Source organism: Panthera pardus, unplaced genomic scaffold, assembly GCF_024362965.1.
Source record: "Panthera pardus isolate Hobbes unplaced genomic scaffold, ASM2436296v1 HiC_scaffold_8, whole genome shotgun sequence".
Classification (NCBI taxonomy): Eukaryota; Metazoa; Chordata; class Mammalia; order Carnivora; family Felidae; genus Panthera; species Panthera pardus.
This window is the reverse complement of record NW_026527013.1, coordinates 154,002,965-154,021,241: the sequence shown is the minus strand read 5'-3', so window position 1 is coordinate 154,021,241 and position 18,277 is coordinate 154,002,965. Positions and strand designations below refer to the sequence as shown.

The 18,277-nt window shown below is 39.5% G+C and overlaps 1 protein-coding gene across 1 annotated transcript in view; it reads left to right on the top strand.

Moving 5' to 3' along the window:
• Window positions 1–18,277, top strand: part of KDM7A (lysine demethylase 7A) — an 82,110-nt gene that overhangs the window by 39,002 nt on the left and 24,831 nt on the right. Inside the window, exons 3-10 of the mRNA XM_019452925.2 lie at window positions 1,359–1,476; window positions 4,751–4,911; window positions 6,973–7,114; window positions 7,419–7,605; window positions 8,835–8,997; window positions 12,655–12,742; window positions 14,025–14,131; window positions 17,485–17,576. Coding sequence (XP_019308470.2) covers window positions 1,359–1,476; window positions 4,751–4,911; window positions 6,973–7,114; window positions 7,419–7,605; window positions 8,835–8,997; window positions 12,655–12,742; window positions 14,025–14,131; window positions 17,485–17,576 — 1,058 coding nt within the window. The remainder of the gene's footprint in view (window positions 1–1,358; window positions 1,477–4,750; window positions 4,912–6,972; window positions 7,115–7,418; window positions 7,606–8,834; window positions 8,998–12,654; window positions 12,743–14,024; window positions 14,132–17,484; window positions 17,577–18,277) is intronic.

The window sequence follows — 18,277 nt, the reverse complement described above, 5'->3', positions numbered from 1 at the left end:
CATGTTGAGGGTCTGACTGCCATGAATTACTTGGGAATCTTGTTTTAAACTCTTAGATATGAATAAGGCTTATTTCCCCCCCCCATTGGGTATTTAGTGTGACTTCTTATCCATATGAAGATCCAGTATTATTTTATTATTATGATCTTTGTAAGGTGCAGGTTTAAAATAACTTAGATTCATAGAGTTGCCCCCGCCCCATGTTTTATTATGACATTGTTCTAACATACAGGAAAAGTTGAAAGAATTTTGCAGGAAGTACCTCCAAACTCACCATCTAGGACTCTGTTAACATTTTACGTTATTTGCTTTACTGCGGTCTGTGTAACTATCCCACTGTCTATTTGTGTATCCACTTTTTTTTTTTTTTTTGATGCATTCTAAGCTGGTTGCAGACTTCAGTACATTTCCCAGAATCATGAAGGTTTTAGGCTTAAGAGTGATTTTCGAACTTAAAAAAAAAAGATAAAAAATTGACATCTTACACCGATAGCAACAAAAGGGGTGTATGTGGTGCTGCCCTGGTGGAAGCAGAATGAGGTCTGGAGTTCCCTTTTCGGCCTCTTCTCCATCTTCCGCTTTATCAAGGGTTTCTTGACACAGTTTGAAACACAGCCCTCCTGCCTTCATTTCCACTTGAGAAAACTGGACCCAGTCGTGTTCTGTGACTTGCCCAAGGTCGTGGAGTAAGTCATGGCTGAACTAGGAGTCCAATCCAAGTCTACTGATTTTGATTGCCGTGACTCTTGAAGATCGTAGCCGCCCAGAGCTGTAGCATCACAGGATCTTGGCGTTAGAACTAATCATAAAGTTATTTGTTCTGTCATTCCTCTTGTTTTCCTTTAATTATGATGTAGCCACCTGCTCTTCTTTTGTGGCAGTGTAAGCATGCTTATTTTGGGAATAGATCTTGACATAAAAGAGAAGGGAGCTGTGCTGTTGGAATAAATTTCCGATGTGGGATCAAAGGTCCTATCCTGAGAGGATGACTTGGATGATCCGTAAAAACCATATTATGACGTAATGGTCTAGTGAAAATCATGATTTAAAATAATTGTGATATTTTATAGTATGTGTAAATGTGGCTATTATAATGGACTCCCTGCTAATTTGAATTTGTTGCTTTCATTAAAAATTTTTTTGAAATAAAAAGATTTTTAAAAATCCACAGTTAATTGCCTATAATTGCAGCATTACACAAAGTAAAATTTACCTCTTCAGCGTGGAAATGCATTAAAAAGCAGGTGTGTTTGTACTTAAACAGTTGTTATTTCTGATTATATAGAATATAACTTTTAGAAGGTGCATGGTATCACCAGTTACCAAAACTGTTTTCTTTTTCTAATCTGAAAATCCAGTGAAAAAGAGGAGGAACTGGCACAGGCATGACTACACCGAAATTGACGATGGCTCCAAACCAGTGCAGGCTGGGACCAGGACTTTTGTTCAGGAATTACGTTCTCGAGTCTTCCCAAGGTACGGAAACTTGTGACCAAAGACAATTGGAGAGAGTTACCTGGTCACGTGACATTATCGAAAGCAATGTTTTCGAATTTCGGGTTGCAACCCCATTCTCAGATTTTTACCTTTTTTTTTTTAATTTTTTATAAATGAAATAGAAAATATCGGCATGTTGTTAGCAATAGGAATAAGTAAGTGCAGTTTCACGAACTATTGTGTCCTGTATGTGTACTGGGGTCACCTTATAAAAATATATTCACTGTTGATCTCTGTCCAGAAACTCTGAGATACACTAAGCCTGGTGCTGGGTTCCTTCTGCTGTACAGCTGCTGCTTCTCTTTCTCTTTTACCTCATCTCTTCTGATTTTCAAACTCGGGTTTTTTTCTTAGGTTGTTTGCATCTCTCTCTCTACCCTAGGGCTACCAGAGGGACCCATAACCATGGCTTGGCCTCTCTGGGGGCACCAGGACTGGGCTTCTTGATTTTTTAAAGTTAATGGAAAGTGTTTGACTTATCTGTGGCTCAAAGAGAGTCAAAAGTATGATCCAGCTTTGAATCATGCTAATTGAGATCATTTCCTGCTCGCTGCCTGACATCTATTTAAAGTGATAATGCTTAATAGCCTTTTACACAGATCATATCCAGGCTTGTGAAAGAGGGGAAGCACGATTTAAATTTAAATCACAACATCACGTGCAGCCTATTATGGAATTATTTCAGATCCTGTGACTATAAAACCCTTGACGTTGCCTCACAGCCTTTACATTCCGGTCTGTCCCCTTCCCCTTAATCCTTAAACAGAAACCTAGAATTGATACGTGCTTCGTGTTGGCTCCCTCAGGTCTACTGAGGTTTCCACAGTGGTTTCCACGTGACTTTTGTGATATTAAAGTCCCTAGTCTCAACATTACTCTTTTCTCAGTTTCAAAGGGGTTAGGAGAATGTTTGTTTTCCTTGATTGGTTCAGAGTCTAGGGCCAGAGTTTCCGGCCTGGGCCTACGGACTGGCTTCAGAGAGGCATGTGAGTTTCTTACAACTGTATAAACAGTTCAGTGTCAGTATGTGAATGTACATTTTTCAGGAAGAGGAGCCATAGCTTTTATTTTTTTTGAATAGGTTTGTGACCCAAAAGAATAGTGTTAAAAATCCTGGCTATGCCGGTGGCTTCTCTGCCAAAGTAATCACTAACGAGAGCAAGTTATGGAGATGGTCACAGATGTCTAAATTGTAATTACCATTAATTAAAGGTCTTTGGTTTTCTTTTGTTTAACTCTGTAAACCTTCATATCATTTAAAACCAGAGAGTGACAATTATTAGTTAAGTTACACATACTTGATGTGATTAACACACCAAGTGTATAAGATAAAGTGAATGGGTTATCTTTCTCCTCCCCTATTTTAAGACTTAGTGTAAGCCTTTTGTCTACATAATTACATTTAAGATACTTATGTTTAGGAGCGCCTGGGTGGCTGAGTTGGTTCGGCGTCTGACCCTCGATATCGGCTCAGGTCATGATCTCATGGTTTGTGGGTTTGAGCCCTGTGTCAGGCTCTGCACTGATGGCGTGGAGCCTGCTTGGAATTCTGTCTTTCCCTCTCTGTCTCTCTCTGCCCCTCCCCAGCTCGTGTGTGTGTTCTCTCTCTCCCAAAATAAACTTATAAATAAATAAAATAAAGTATTTTAGTATATAGATGTATGAATATATAAATATATATGCATCTAATTTTTTAAATGGGGTTATGTTATGCAAATGATGTGCAGCTTTTTTAATTCTATTATATTTCATTTGTGTCTTTCTCTATGTGTACAAAAATGTACCTCCCTCCTTAACTGCTGTGTAGTATGCAGTTGTGTATATTCGCCATAATTTACTTAACTGTCCCTCTGTGATACATGTGTAGTTTGTCACCAGTTTTTTTCTCTTGCAAATACTAGATTTGAATAGGTTTAAAAAAAAACTATGTTTTTAAGCACTTGTGTTTATGTATTTTTGATCGACAGGGGAAGTAAAACACCAAACGTTAAAGATCAGGGTGTACAAGTGATTCGAAATTCTCCTTTAGGTTGGAGTTCAAGGAAGTGTTTGATTGTCAGAGGTTGGGGAAGGAGGGAAACTGGGGGGTGGGGGGGAGTAGAAGGTAGTACAGAACTCAGTGAGTCCGGTGAAGGAGATCTACACCCTCCAAATGTAAGACTATCCAGGAAAAGTCTATCTCATTTTGGGGAGCCTCAAACCGACCTTTTCTTATTGAGAGGGTGGACAGAGCCAGTAATTCAAAGAACTGGTACCTCTTGTCTTCTCTTTGACGGCTAAGCCACAGATGACATCAAGACGGTTAAGGTCTCGTTGTGTAAATGGAAACTCTTGTGATCTAACCTATAATGCAAGGGTTGCACTTATTTGAATGTACAGCAGCTGCATTCTGGGAGCAATTGGGAGATAAAATCTAGAACTTCCCTTAAGGAGATCTTCAATTTATGGCAAGAGAGAGGACAGTGAAAAGGGGCAAACCACACTTAAGTGTAACGCCTGTGGAGTGTTAATCATCAGAGAGGGCGTGTGGGGTTATCCTTTTTTAGTGGCTTAAGGTGACTGCTTACTGGAACTTATGAAATACTTGTTGTACCAGATAATTTAAGTCAGGAGTTCATTCTGGACGTTTGTCTCAGTGGGCAGGGACTGTGAGAGCCAGTCTGCCTGTGTTGTGCAGGATAGCAGTGAATTGTTCTGTGGCCATGAGACTTTGAAATGTCTGACAAGTATTTATGTAGAATTTTATAGCCAGATAGAATCTGATCTGTTTTACTTATCCTGACACTGATTTTTATTCTGATGTGCCCCTTCCCTTTTGCTCTTCTGATTTCCTACACGACTTGTGTTGAGTGGCTTCTGATCTAGTTACTTTTTTAAATTCAGCCACTCATTACAACAAATTGTAATCACCCTATTATTATATTCTCTCTTCTAGCATAGTTTTCCTAAACATTTACATCTTGAAATATATATATTTTGCTGTAATTTTTTTCTCTTGTGTTAGTGAAGGCATTTAATACAATACATCTGTATTTTTCCAATTATATGTATTGGACTAATTATGAATTTCACTTTAGGATAGTAAAAGAGACTTTATAAAAACATTTTTTATAGAATGGACAGTTCGGTATGACAGGTTGAGAACTGCTGATATGGACAATAATGCAGTGTATGAATTGACCCATTACCAGACTATTTTTTTAAAGCTGAACTTAACAACAAAGATGACATTTTATCCTTATGTTTTCCTTAGTGCCGATGAAATCATTGTAAAGATGCATGGCAGCCAGCTGACACAAAGATACTTGGAGAAACATGGATTTGAAGTTCCTATTATGGTCCCCAAATTAGATGACCTGGGACTCAGGCTCCCTCCACCTGCTTTTTCAGTCATGGATGTGGAACGCTATGTAGGTACGCACTTGATTCCTTTAAGTACTTGGGAAAATGCGGTAAAAGTAATAGTGGTATTGTCCTAATAACATGAGAAGTTAAGTGAGGAGATGTTAATTTAGTTCAGTTTTCTGGGTCAGGAAAAGTGAAATTCAGTATCACCTATATTGAAAACTCTTTCTTCTCAGCAGACCTACAATTACCAGGAAAACAGAATGGAACAATGTATCTATTCTTATTTCCTCAGGCTCACCATGCTGCTTTTTTTTGTCATCAAATTTTCTGGTACTTGCTTAGGAAAAACCGTAACTGAGGTGTAACTGTAAATACTAAGAAAGACACTGGGAAGCCGGACGGGTTCATTCAGAGAGGAATCTCTGGGTCCTGGTGTTGTAGAGGCCTCCTGTGTGTAGAGAAAGACTAGAAAAAAGAGGAGACCATTTTCAAGGCTGTTTTTCTATTAACGACTTGATGATATTGCCACTTAATGATGTATGGACTCCATTTGTGATGTTGAGGCCCAGAAAGGCTTAAGAAACAGGAGGGAAAACCATTTGTCTTGCCATCTTCTTGACATTTTCAGTCATTTTGTTCCTTCTCATCATGCTATTTATAGATAAAACTGACTCTGTAGATCTCATTCCTTGTCAGCTGTAGATAGAGATTTTTTGAGGGTTAGATCTCAAATCTCCCTTGACTCAGAATTGTACATTTACTGTGATACATTATCTCCTGAGTCTGAAATGTCTGAGGACTTCTTCTTTTATTGAGCCGCTGGTTGACAGTTTTTATTGATAACTGTTTCACCGAGGAAACCCGGTTAAATGTCATGACTTCACATTCAGCTAATTTTTTTTTTTTTAAACGTTTATTTATTTTTGAGACAGAGAGAGACAGAGCATGAACAGGGGAGGGGCAGAGAGAGAGGGAGACACAGAATCTGAAACAGGCTCCAGGCTCTGAGTGGTCAGCACAGAGCCCGACGCGGGGCTTGAACTCACAGACCGTGAGATCATGACCTGAGCCGAAGTCGGACGCTTAACCGACCAAGCCACCCAGGCGCCCCACATTCAGCTAATTTTGAGTTATTTGATGAATCAGGGGAGGAGGCTGAGGTTTAACCTGAACCTGTTTGCATAAATAGCACCGTAGAGTCAGTGGCTAGTGTACTGTAAGTATAGGAAAAAATATTCAAACGACTGGATAGCTTCCTTTTCAGCACTGTAAGATGCCTTGGTTAACAATCATATTGCCTCTGAAGTATAAAATAAAGTCTACTAGGTAATACTTTAAAGTTAAAGTAAGAAAATGGCATTTATTTGAATTCTTTTTCAGATTGGTTATTGCCGTGTTTTGAATTCCGCTTGTCCTGTAGCACATTGCAGAACTGGTGATGCTTCCCGGGGGGACAGTGCACTGGTGTGCAGGCGACACCTCATGGTTTTATAGGAAAGTTATAAATTAATCCCAATTCACAACTCCTCTCACATGCACTAATAGGAACTGAGTTTTGCCTCCTAACCACTGGCTTTTTTCTTGAAGCAGAATATTAGAAGAGGAGACCCTACCTGGCAAGCAGAAATTGTCTGTTGTGGTTACCTTGCTCACTAATTCCGCAGAGACTGATTGGTTTTTCTAAATGATAGAATCTTATAGAAGATACTTCTCATAGAAGTTACAGAAGCGAAAGGAGGAAGTCAGTCTGCTCATTTTATGCGTGAGGAAATGGAGAATCCGAGCCTGTGGTGCACTTTGCACGTACCAATAGAATGCGTTTTTGTCAGTATGAGCTGCACACGAAAAATCACTAGCGTATGGAAAACTTTGTAAACATTTAGGTTTTCACACTCAGTGTTAATCAGTAACTCTGTCTTCATTGCTTTATTCTTTCCCTCAAAAACTGCCCCCTTTTTCAAAAGTTCCAGTTGGACTTAAAAAGCAAGAATACAGGCAGATTCTTTGTCTAGGCTATGTAGTTTTATAGCTGGCTGAAGTGAATATGGTCTTTTAAATATTTTTGTTTAGGGCATCTATTGATGTAACTCTTAAGCCCGATAATAAGACTATAATTTTTCTCTGCAGGTGGTGACAAAGTGATAGATGTCATTGATGTGGCAAGGCAGGCAGACAGCAAAATGACACTTCACAATTATGTTAAATACTTCATGAATCCTAACAGACCAAAAGTGTTAAATGTGATCAGCCTTGAATTTTCAGATACAAAGTGAGTAGTTCTGGACATTTTGGTGTAGTCTTCTCAGTGTTAGCTGAATGTAGTTAAATGATACATTTATTTTAGTAAGAACTATAATTATTACTTCTAAAGTGGTCCAGTGATAGCAATGTTGTGCATTTTGCTTTGGCACACGCAGAGAATATTTAGAAATATGATGAATTTTAAACTTTATTGGTGTTAACCTTGAGTTCCAGTTAATTTCTTGGTTTGGGTTGAGATGGGGGATGAAATTTTAAGAACTCATTTGCATGACGTGGGTATATGTATATGCGTGTGTTTGTTTTTTTTAAAGGATGTCTGAATTGGTGGAGGTCCCTGATATAGCCAGAAAACTGTCCTGGGTGGAAAATTATTGGCCAGATGATTCAGTTTTTCCCAAGCCATTTGTTCAGAAATACTGCTTAATGGGAGTTCAAGACAGCTACACAGATTTCCATATTGACTTTGGGGGAACTTCAGTTTGGTACCATGTCCTCTGGGTAAGATTGGTATATTTCTCTGTTCCCTTATTGCCAGAAACACATAATCTTGTTTTTCCAGGAATGCATTCGTTTGCTATAAATGACATTTGTAAAGAGGGAAGTTTTTGTGCTTTTTAAGTAGGATCTGTCATTTTACCTTTAAGTATTATGTTGTTGGTTTTTAAGTCTCAAGTAATGGAGGGGCCACCATGAGTTTTTAATTTATATTTAGATTCCTTTTTTTTTTTTTTTTTTGTCTCCATCTTATAAGTTGGTCTCTTTTAGCCTTTTGTCTCTGTTTCCTCTTTCTCCTAGTCAATGATCAGTTAATCCCTGAATCAAATACCTGATTATAGCAAAATTACAGTAATAATTGCTTCTGATCTTAAGGGCAGGCCAGGACAGCTAGTTGGATAAATCGGGAATGCCCACAAAGCTGCTATTTTTTTCTTGGCAGCTTATATTCACCTTGCTTTAGCTAGAATTGCATTATTTGGTACAGTGGCCACTGGCCACACATGGCTAAATTTAAGTAATAATAATTAAATACAATTTAAAATTCAGTTCCTTATTTGCACTAGCCACATTTCAAGTGCTCAGCAGCCACATGTGGCTTATGACTCGTGTATTGGATAGCACAGATAAAAAACATTTCTATCATCACACAAAGTTCTGTTGGACAGTGCTGGTCGAGAACCACATCTTCATCTATATACAGTGCCTGTGCATCTGTGATGCTCTGGACTGTACTTGATGCTGTGTCCTTGAGCTTCTGTTCCTTTTCTCTAGGAGAAGGCAAAGGGTTAGTTGATGAAATGAGGTTTATTTACAGGCCTTTAAAAATAATCACATTGTAGATCTTAGGGGCAAGGGCAGAGTTTGCAGAGATGCCTCTCTGTGACCTGGGCCTGTTAACATGTATTTACTTGCATACTTTGAAAATGAGATCAGTAAGATGTTCATGATTCTTTACCCTCCTCTCTTCTAACTGCTTCTCCGATGCTGTCTTACTGACTTCTCGGATTTTGGCGGGGGAGGGGAGGAGTTTTAGCTTTTGTGAAGATGTTTATTAAGGGCAAGAGCTATTGATCAGGTTTGTGAAAGGTGTCCTTTTGAGCCTAAAAAAATCTGATAATTATGTAATTTAACTTAGATCGTTGTACTGGAAAATTGCATCACTGTAGGGCGTCTTAAGAATGGTGCTTTTTTTTTTTTTCTTCAAAAATAGTGTGATTGCTTCCTTCTAGGGTGAGAAGATTTTCTATTTGATAAAACCAACAGATGAAAACTTGGCACTCTATGAGTCTTGGAGTTCATCTGTGACCCAGAGTGAGGTGTTCTTTGGAGATAAAGTGGATAAATGCTACAAATGTGTGGTAAAGCAGGGACATACATTATTTGTTCCCACAGGTAAGGCTTTAATCCCATTCCCGTACCCCATGGTTGATACTCAGTCACATGAAGCTGGCTTTTTATTAGAACCTCTGGCTTTAACATGCTTGGAAAGTAGCTTTGCATAGCCTGAGAGATCATCCTGATTTTAGACTTTTCACTGCTTTGTCCGTTAGAGGGCTTCTCTTGTAGTTAGGACCTGTTTCAGAATTGTGTTTTTTGTCATTTGCCTTCATTTTAATTTTTATTCAGATAAAACTCACAGACCATGATATTTATCCTTTTAACATATAAGAGTGAGTGGTTTTTAGTAGATTAACAAAGTTGTGACCCATACCACTTCCAGAACATTACATCACCTCAAAAAGAAACCCTGTACCAATTAGTTGGCATTCCCCATTCCCCCCCCTCCTCTGAGCCCCTGGCAACCACTTAATGTACTTCCTGTCTCTTTGGATTTGCCTGTTCTGGACATTTCATATATAATATGCGGGGTGTATGGCCTTTTGTATTTAGCTTCTTTTAGTTAGCATAATGTTTACTAGGCTCATCCATGTTGTAGCACATGAGTGCTTCATTAGTTTTTATGGACAAATGATATGCCACTGTATAGATATACCACATTTTGTTTATCCATTTGTCAGTTGATGGACATTGGGTTGTTTCCGCTTTTTGGCTATTATGAATTGTGATGCTTTGAACATTTGTGTAGAAGTTTTTGTGTGGAGCTATGTTTTCATTTCTCTTTGGTTATATATATACCTAGTAATGGAATTGTGGGTCATACAGTTTATGACGTTTAACTTTTTGAGGAACTGCTGTTTTCCAGATGGTTGTACCATTTTACATTCCCACCAGCAATGTACACATGTTCTGATTTCTCCACGTCTATACCAACACTGTAATTATCTTTTTTATTTTGACTGTTCTAGTAGGTGTGAAGTAATGGTATCTTATTATGGTTTTGATTTGCATTTCCTTAATGAGTAATGATGCTGAACTTTTTTCTTGTGCTTAATGTGGCTATTTGTATCTCTTTGGAGAAATGTCTATTCATATCCTCTGCCCATTTTTAAGTTGGGTTATTTGTCTTTTTATTGTTGAGTTTTAAGTGTTCTTGATCTATTCTGTGTACTAGATATATGATCTAGATATATCCAGATATGTGATTTGCAGGTGACTCTCCTATTGTGTGGCTTATCTTTTCACTTTCTTTATATGTTCATTGTAATGTCCTTTCCACAAAATGTTGAAATTTTGATGACACCCTTTCAATTTTAATTAGTCGGCTCTATATTGCTGCCGAAGGCCAAGTCTGCTGTAAGAATCTGGGCTGCTGTCCTGGGACATTCTGGAGACAGCGGGTATATTTTGAGGGACCCTGGGAAGGGACTGAATACCAGCCTTAGCTATAACCTCAAGTATAGGTATCAGGTCAGTCACTTTGAGTTGTGACTGAATGCAGGGTATGGACTCTCCAAGCCAGTGGTTTTGAGAAGTATGTTTTTCTGATGTGGGTGACCTTCCTTAATGGCTGCAGAGTTCACGGGGATCTGTCGCCGCAGGTCTGGCTTTGTTGCCTTGCCTCTGGTGTGTGTAATAATAAATATGTATTGAATAAATGAAGAATAAATGCCTAGAACTGCCAGAATTTAGAAATCTCGATGAGTATCAATATTTTTATTGTGAGTGGGTTCAGCTCCTCCCTTCAGTCCTCTTCCCAGGGCACCCTTTTATAACAAATATTTTGTTATGCCCTCTTCAAAATCTTGAATTCATATTCTTTGATGATATAACCTCCAATAACCAATAATTTCCCCCAAAACGTGGTGCTCTAACTAGAATAGAAAGAAGAAATTAAAAAGTAATTTATAGTAAAATACAATTTTATATGTGCCTGTTCAGACAAGTGTATGATTGGCAACTGAAATTCTTTAGCATTGGTGTAGATTAATGGTTCTCGGATATCACTGAGCATTAGGATCATCTGGAAGGCTTATTAAAACTCAGATTGCTAGGCCTCATCCCCAGCAGTTCTGATTTAGTAGATCTGGGAAGGGGGGCTGAGAATTTGCATTTCTAACAGGTTCCCAATTGATGCTGATGCTGCTGGTCAGGGGACCACACTTTGAGAACCATTACCGTAGGGACTGTTGCTTTTTTCCAGGGTAGCTGGCAGCTGATAAACTTTCAAACAAACTATACTTTCCTTCAATTTACAGAGTAGGTTGTATTCCTGGGAAATTGTGCCAAATGTGCAAAAAATACTGTTTACATATATCATGGACTTACAGTTTCTAGACTTAAACAGTTAATGACAGATTTTGTACCTGTGTGAGTGCCCAGGAGAGAGTCCTGACTAGTGCAGGACAGGACAGTTTCTTACTGCGTGGAGTGGCCTGCTCGTTGCATCCCTGGCTCTCCTTCATGAAATGACAGTAGTGCCTCCTGATCACTGAGACAATCAAAAAAGGTCCTCCAAACTTCCCAAAACATCCTTTATAGGCAGTGCTGCCTCTGTGGAGAACCACTGATGTATAGGATTCGTAGCTGACAAAAATTTCTAATTTGTGATTTCAGGGTGAAGCTCAAGGCTTTGTGTGCCTTTGAGCACACAAATGGGCACCACATGAAAGTCTTTAAAGAAGTTTTTTTCGGGGCACCTGGGTGGCTTAGTCGGTTAAGTGTCCGACTTTGGCTCAGGTCATGATCTCCTGGTTTGTGAGTTCGAGCCCTGCGTCAGGCTCTGTGCTGACACCTCAGAGCCTGGATCCTGCTTCAGATTCTGTGTCTGCCCCTCCCATGCTCATGCTGTGTCTCTCTGTCTCTCAATGATAAACGTTAAAAAATTTTTAAATGAAAAAAAGAGTTTTTTTCATGTTGGGTTGCAGCATGATGAGAGATCAAAAAATGAAAAATATAAAGAAAATGGGTTCTATTTTAGTAGCTGATTTTTACGTGCAAATGTGTGTATATATTTATATTTATATCAAGGCTTTATGTTCAGCATATGCATATTTCTTTCAAAAGTTAGGCATCATCTCTTAGAAATGATTCTTACTTTCAAAACATTTTTGTGGGGAAAAAAAAGACCTCACTTTGATTGTCAACATTTATATTTATAGGACCATAACCTTCCATAATGAAATGTGGGTGATCTACCTTTATCTTCTTAGAGCCAGGCCTCCAGCTGAGTTCTACTCTTGCTCCTCTGCTTAGTCCCTAAGGCACCACTCCTTTCAGGATGACACTAGAGGAGGGACATGCTCAGCCAGTCCCAGGTTCATTTCATAGACATGTGCTCAGCTCATTCTAGCCACATTTGACTACTCTCGGAGTAAAATCTTCAATGTGAAGTTGGGTTGTGTTTTTAAACTAAAAAACGAAAACGGCAACAACCACAAAAACCATCACCTATCCTGTACCATGATTTTGTTTGGTTGGATCGATGCGTTTGTTTCCTCTAACTCAGCACAGAATCTGGCATATAATAGGCATTTAATGGATACTTGAATGTATCTGTAGATCATAATAGACATTAACTTCTCTAGTCCGGGCGGAGTATGAAGTAAACTGATGTTGATATTGTGAGTTTCTTGTCTCCCAGATAGATAGCACATTTGTTTGGTTTAAATATTGAAAGATCACTGATTTATGTTCTTTTAACTATTTCAGGGTGGATACATGCTGTGCTCACATCTCAGGACTGTATGGCTTTTGGAGGGAACTTTCTGCACAACCTTAACATTGGCATGCAGCTCAGGTTTGTGTCATCAGTAATTTAAAGGATCTTTTGTTTTTTCTTAAATAGGGCATTGTTTTAAAGTTTCCAAAAAATAAACTCAGCAATATATTTTAATTGAAATCTCACGAAGAAAGGCCCTGGGAAATTATTAGAAATAGGACCTTTCAACAAATGTATTATCTTCAAATTTTGTCAGGAAGGTTCCTTGATGCATTTCAACTCTAAAAACAAAAAGAATCATTTATTCAGTTTGAGACTAAATGTATCCCTGAATTTCAAAATTTTATAAAAGTGGGTGGGTCCTCTCCTTTGACTGTTTTTACAATAAGGGAGATGAACCAAATCCCTCAGGCTCAGGTGTGACGGTGCTGGGGGAAAGTAATTCTAAGTTAGTATTGCTGAACACCTGCTTTAGTTTTGCTGTGGGTAAAGGATTAGCAGCTGTTTCCCCTTCTGTCTGAGAATTTGACCTTTGGATGCCTCTGTTCCCTTTGGTAGCCTGAAGAGAGTAGAATGTTACCAGGCTACATTCACTGCTTATGGTAAAATGATTTCTGATTGAGTAACTGCATCACGACTGGGAGAACTAGAGATACCTAGTAGGAAGCCATATCTTTGGGCTTTCCTGAAAGTGGTGACTCTTGTAATTTGGCATACCCACGGGGAACTTGGAAGCTATGTGTCCTTGGAGTTACTACAGAAATACTGGCTCTTACGGGTCAGGAAGCTCTAAGCCAGGGCACCTTACACACCTGTCAGATGTGAATCTTGTTTCTTTACCTGAACTGTCCCTGGGGGAAAGATGGCTCCTGGCTATATGGACTGCTGCCAGGACTCCCAGGGAAGACTGACACTGTGACAAGCTGTGGTTCCTGTCTTCTCACCTTGACCAGCGCCGATTGTGTCCTTGAACCTGAATGCTTAGTAGAGCCTGAAGAAAACTCCCTGAGTGGGTGTTGCAGTGTCGTCCAACACAGGGAGCTCTCTTCTAAGCATACTAGTTTACTTATTACGGTGGAACCCTTATAAAATTCCTTCTACCAAAACTGGGATACAAATTCCGAGGTTCTGATCTTCTGGAAGACCGGTGTTATTCTTCAGTGTACTTTTGTTAAGGTCAGTCAGACCTGGATAAGATCACAGTTCATTCTTACTCAAATGAAGCAGTGCTTAGTAATACACCCTACTTGATAGGGCTTATGTGTTGTGGCCTGCTTGCTTTTATTTTCCTTGAGTTGGTTGCCTCCATTTAACTTTGAAATGCTAATATTAATACTAAATTTCTTCAAATTTTATTTAGGTGTTATGAGATGGAAAAAAGGCTAAAAACACCAGATCTTTTCAAATTCCCTTTCTTTGAAGCCATATGTTGGTTTGTAGCCAAAAATTTGCTGGAAACCTTGAAAGGTAATTACTAATCTTCACATTATGATGTATGATGTTTGTAAATTCCACCGAAAGCCACTGAGAGAAAAGCCCTTTTTTATTATGGTGTAACTGTTGCCCCTATTTGGCTTTTTAAATGCACGATTTCTCCCTGCCAAGAACCTTTTTAGCAAATCGGAGTCTCTAGTCCGTGGCCTTAAAAATCAGATATATGAAGAGCTGTAGCAGAACAGCATAGGTTATACTGAAAAATGTTCATTTCACCTTGGACTCTAGTAGCCTGAACACACTGTCAGGCATGTAAAAGGGCCTCCCTCACAAAAATGGAGTTTAAGCTAAGAGACTGTTACTGTAATGTGAATTTTTTATGTCCTGAAAGAATCAGGTAGCACCTGTTTCATTGCCCTTAATGACGATTCGGCTGGCCAGTTTCAGGTCCCTGTTAGCACAAAACAGCTGAATGTCAAGCTATGAGTCTGTTGTTGAAAAAAATGTTTTTTGGGAAGGGGAAATTCTTTTATTTAAACTTAGAAGCTACCGGGCACCTGGGTGACTCAGTCAGTTAAGCCTCCGACTTGGGCTTAGGTCATGATCTCACGGTTTGTGGGTTCAAGCCCCACGTCAGGCTCTGTGCTGACAGCTCAGAGCTTGGAACTGCTTAGGATTCTGTGTCTCCCTCTCTCTCTGCCCCTCCCCTGCTTGTGCTGTCTCTTTCTGTCTCTCAAAAATAAATAGATGTTAAAAAAAAATTTAATCTTAGAAGCAACTTTTGTAATGTGGAATTTCATATTTTGGTGTTATATCTTTGGTTTAATAATCTTTGAGCAGTCCAGTTTGACACAGATTGTCATGTCTACTTTTATCCATTTTCTCACTTGTGCTCATGAGAATACAGTTTGTCTGGTTTTTGTGTTGTCTGACTTTTCTAGTCAGTTTGTAAATTGTGCTATTAAATTAACTCTCAGAAGGGGGCGCCTGGGTGGCTCAGTGGGTTAAGTGTCTGACTTCAGCTCAGGTCATGATCACATGGTTGGTGAGTTCAGGCCCCTTGTCGAGATCCTCTGTCTCTCTATGTCTGCTCCTCCCTGACTTGCCTTCTCTCAAAAATAAATAAACATTAAAAAAAAATTAACTCTCAGAAAAACAGATAAAAACATAAAAGGTAGTCTGTTCTAAACATTTGTTTCTTTCTCCATTTAAAAGTTGCACAAGAATAAAAGGTAAAATGAAAAGAAACAATAATTTCCCAGGATAGAATGCACAGAATTAAATGATAAAACTCATTTATGTTTCTTTCCTCAAGACACACACACACACACACACACACACACACACACACCCCACAACCTCCCTCTCTTTGAAAGGAAAAAAGAACAGTAGGGCTCCTTCCCACATTTGCAGCAGTGGAGGTAGATGTCTTAATGTGGTGCAGGTATACCGTCATATATATGATGGAGGAAGGAGACCATGGATGAAGAGGAATGGGTGCTTTCTCTACAAGACCAGTCTCCAGAAATGCATCCTAATCCTAAATCCCTGACTCATTGAGTGTTTTCAGGTTTTGGTGAGGCTGAGCCCCACCTCACCTTCAGTGAGCATGCCTTGATGTCTGGACTGCAGGAATCTCCCGGTGGACCATACATAGAGTTGCCGTGTGTGGTTTCCAGTAAAGTACTGGGTAGTAGAAGCCTACATAAATAGGAACACTTACAAGTACTTATAAAAATATTTATAAATGTCCTTGGTTTTTGGAAATAAAACCCTGTTACTGAACTCTCCAGATAAGAGATTGGCAGTTCAGTACTCAGAAAGTTCAGAGTCTTTTTCCATCTTTTCTCACTAACATACACCCAGCCCTTGAGTGATGCTTTTCCTTTTTTTTTAATGTTTATTTACTTTTGAGAGAGAGCACACAAGCAGAGGGGCAGAGAGAGAGAGGGGGACAGATGATCTGAAGCGGGCTCCGTGCTGACAGCAGAGAGCCCAGTGTGGGGCTCGAACCTGCGGACTGCAAGATCATGACCTGAGCCAAAGTAGGACGCTTAACCATTTGAGTCACCCAGGCGCCTCAAGTGGTATTTTTTCCTAATGTCCAAGAGAGGTTCATCAATCAACTTTTTGGAACAAATTAAAAAATTTATCTGAAAGACAAAATCTTGCTGTTCCTCTTGCACCCACAAACAGCAAATTGCTGAGAATATTGATTTAGCCTTTGTTTCAGGCCATTGAGAGTTCAGAAATACAGAGGTCTGATTGAAAACATGGCCCTGTACATTAAAGACTTAAAAAGATTTACTATAAACGGATATTGGTAGGTCAAGTTTTTAAATATTTTTATTTCATCAGTACAGGATCAGTATGGGATAGGATAGCCGGCAACACGAGCGAGGCCATCAAATCCCACTAAGGCTGGGGCCAAGTGGCCGTGTACCAATTGCTCATCATCCTAGGCATTCATCCTGGAAGCGGGAATGGTGGTCTTGTCACCCCGCATTATGTTCTTTCACCCCTGACCTTTTAACTTGCCATCGTGGCCTGTTACTTACCAGCTCTCAGACTGTTATTAGGCTTATGTGATGGGTAAAATGAGGATAGATTGTATGAAACTTAATTGTGTTTAGTGTCAGTAATAATACAGCAATGAGCTAATTTTGGACTTGTGTAACTAAATTAGCCACTGGACAGAAGTAAAACCTTTTGCTTTTGGTTCACCTTACCCAAATTTTAGACCATATCATACATAAATAGAATATATTTTGTGCGAGTTTTAGATAATTAGTTTGGTTTAAAGACTCGGAAAAGGTATGCGCATGTGTGTGTGGTGTGTTTACCTTTATAATCATGAACTATGTCATGCCTATAGCTGACTGTGTAGACAACACACACTGTGTAGAGTGCACGAGCTTAACAGTTTAAATAATTACAAGGCTCACCTGGAGAGCATAAACAGCCTCGCCAAGACGTTTGAAACGTCCAGTTATTTTTCCCACCGCTCCCCCACCTTCCCTTCTAGAGAGAACCACTGTCCTGACTTTTGTGATAATCCTTTTCTTCCGTTTTATCACCTCTGTCACAAGTGATAAAATAGCGCAATGTTTTCCATTTTTAGAGTTCACGTGAGTCGATCCATAGGACATTATTTCGTGATTTGTCTCTTCCTCAGCGCTGTGTGAGCTTCTTTTTGCCTGGAGCACCTAGTACAACTACCCTTAAATGTAATTCCATTTCTTTTTCTTTCTTGCCTTTTGTTTCACCTTTTTCCTCTCTGGTAACTTGGAAGTTACGCACTCTGAGAGTTGGTGGTTGCTCAGCATCTGAAGTTAGCCCTTTTCTCCGTTGTAACTCCCTTCCCCGCTCCGCTTCCCTTCCCACAGAGCTGAGAGAAGACGGTTTCCAGCCTCAAACGTACCTGGTACAGGGAGTGAAGGCACTGCATGCTGCTTTAAAATTATGGATGAAGAAAGAAGTAAGTAGTTTTCTTTGGGGAAACGATGGCTACTGTTTCTATGGCAAGATCCAAAGCGCGAGTCCCGATGCTGCCGCGGCAGCACTTTGAGTGGCGTGGTCAAGGGAATGGACGCTTTCAGTACAACGTGCGTTCTATCATACGTGGTGCACAGATGTCCTGGCTTGTGTTTACGTTGATGAGGATAGAGTACCTAAGTATTTCTTTAATCTTTAGCCTGAAAAGAAAATAATTCAAATATATTTAAGATGCTAAGAAAAGAACATGTAGATACAGAACGATAGTAAATAACTTTGAACTCGTATCGTGTGCTAATCGCTGTGCTTAGTCTTTATATCCATAATCCCATTTAGCTCTCAGAGCAACTCTGTGAGGCTGTGATGCTCTCCTTATCCCTGTCTTACATATGGAGAAGCTGAGGTTGAAAGAGTTGTATGTGACTTGCCCAAGAATACCGGAGGGTCTTGGACTAAAGCTGGGGCTCTGTAATTGCAAAGTACTCTTATCCATCTGCTAGACTTCTGTAAAAATGAAGGAAAAGGGAGGTCAAGGTTCAAGCAGGAGCTTCCATTTTCACTAAAATGTGGTCTGTTTGCATTGGAGTCCTGCTGCCTCCAAGAGGTCATCCAGGCTCCCCAATTGGAAGCTGTGTGTCCTACCCTTATGCTTAGTAGCATCTTTCTTATGCCGGTGGACTTCAA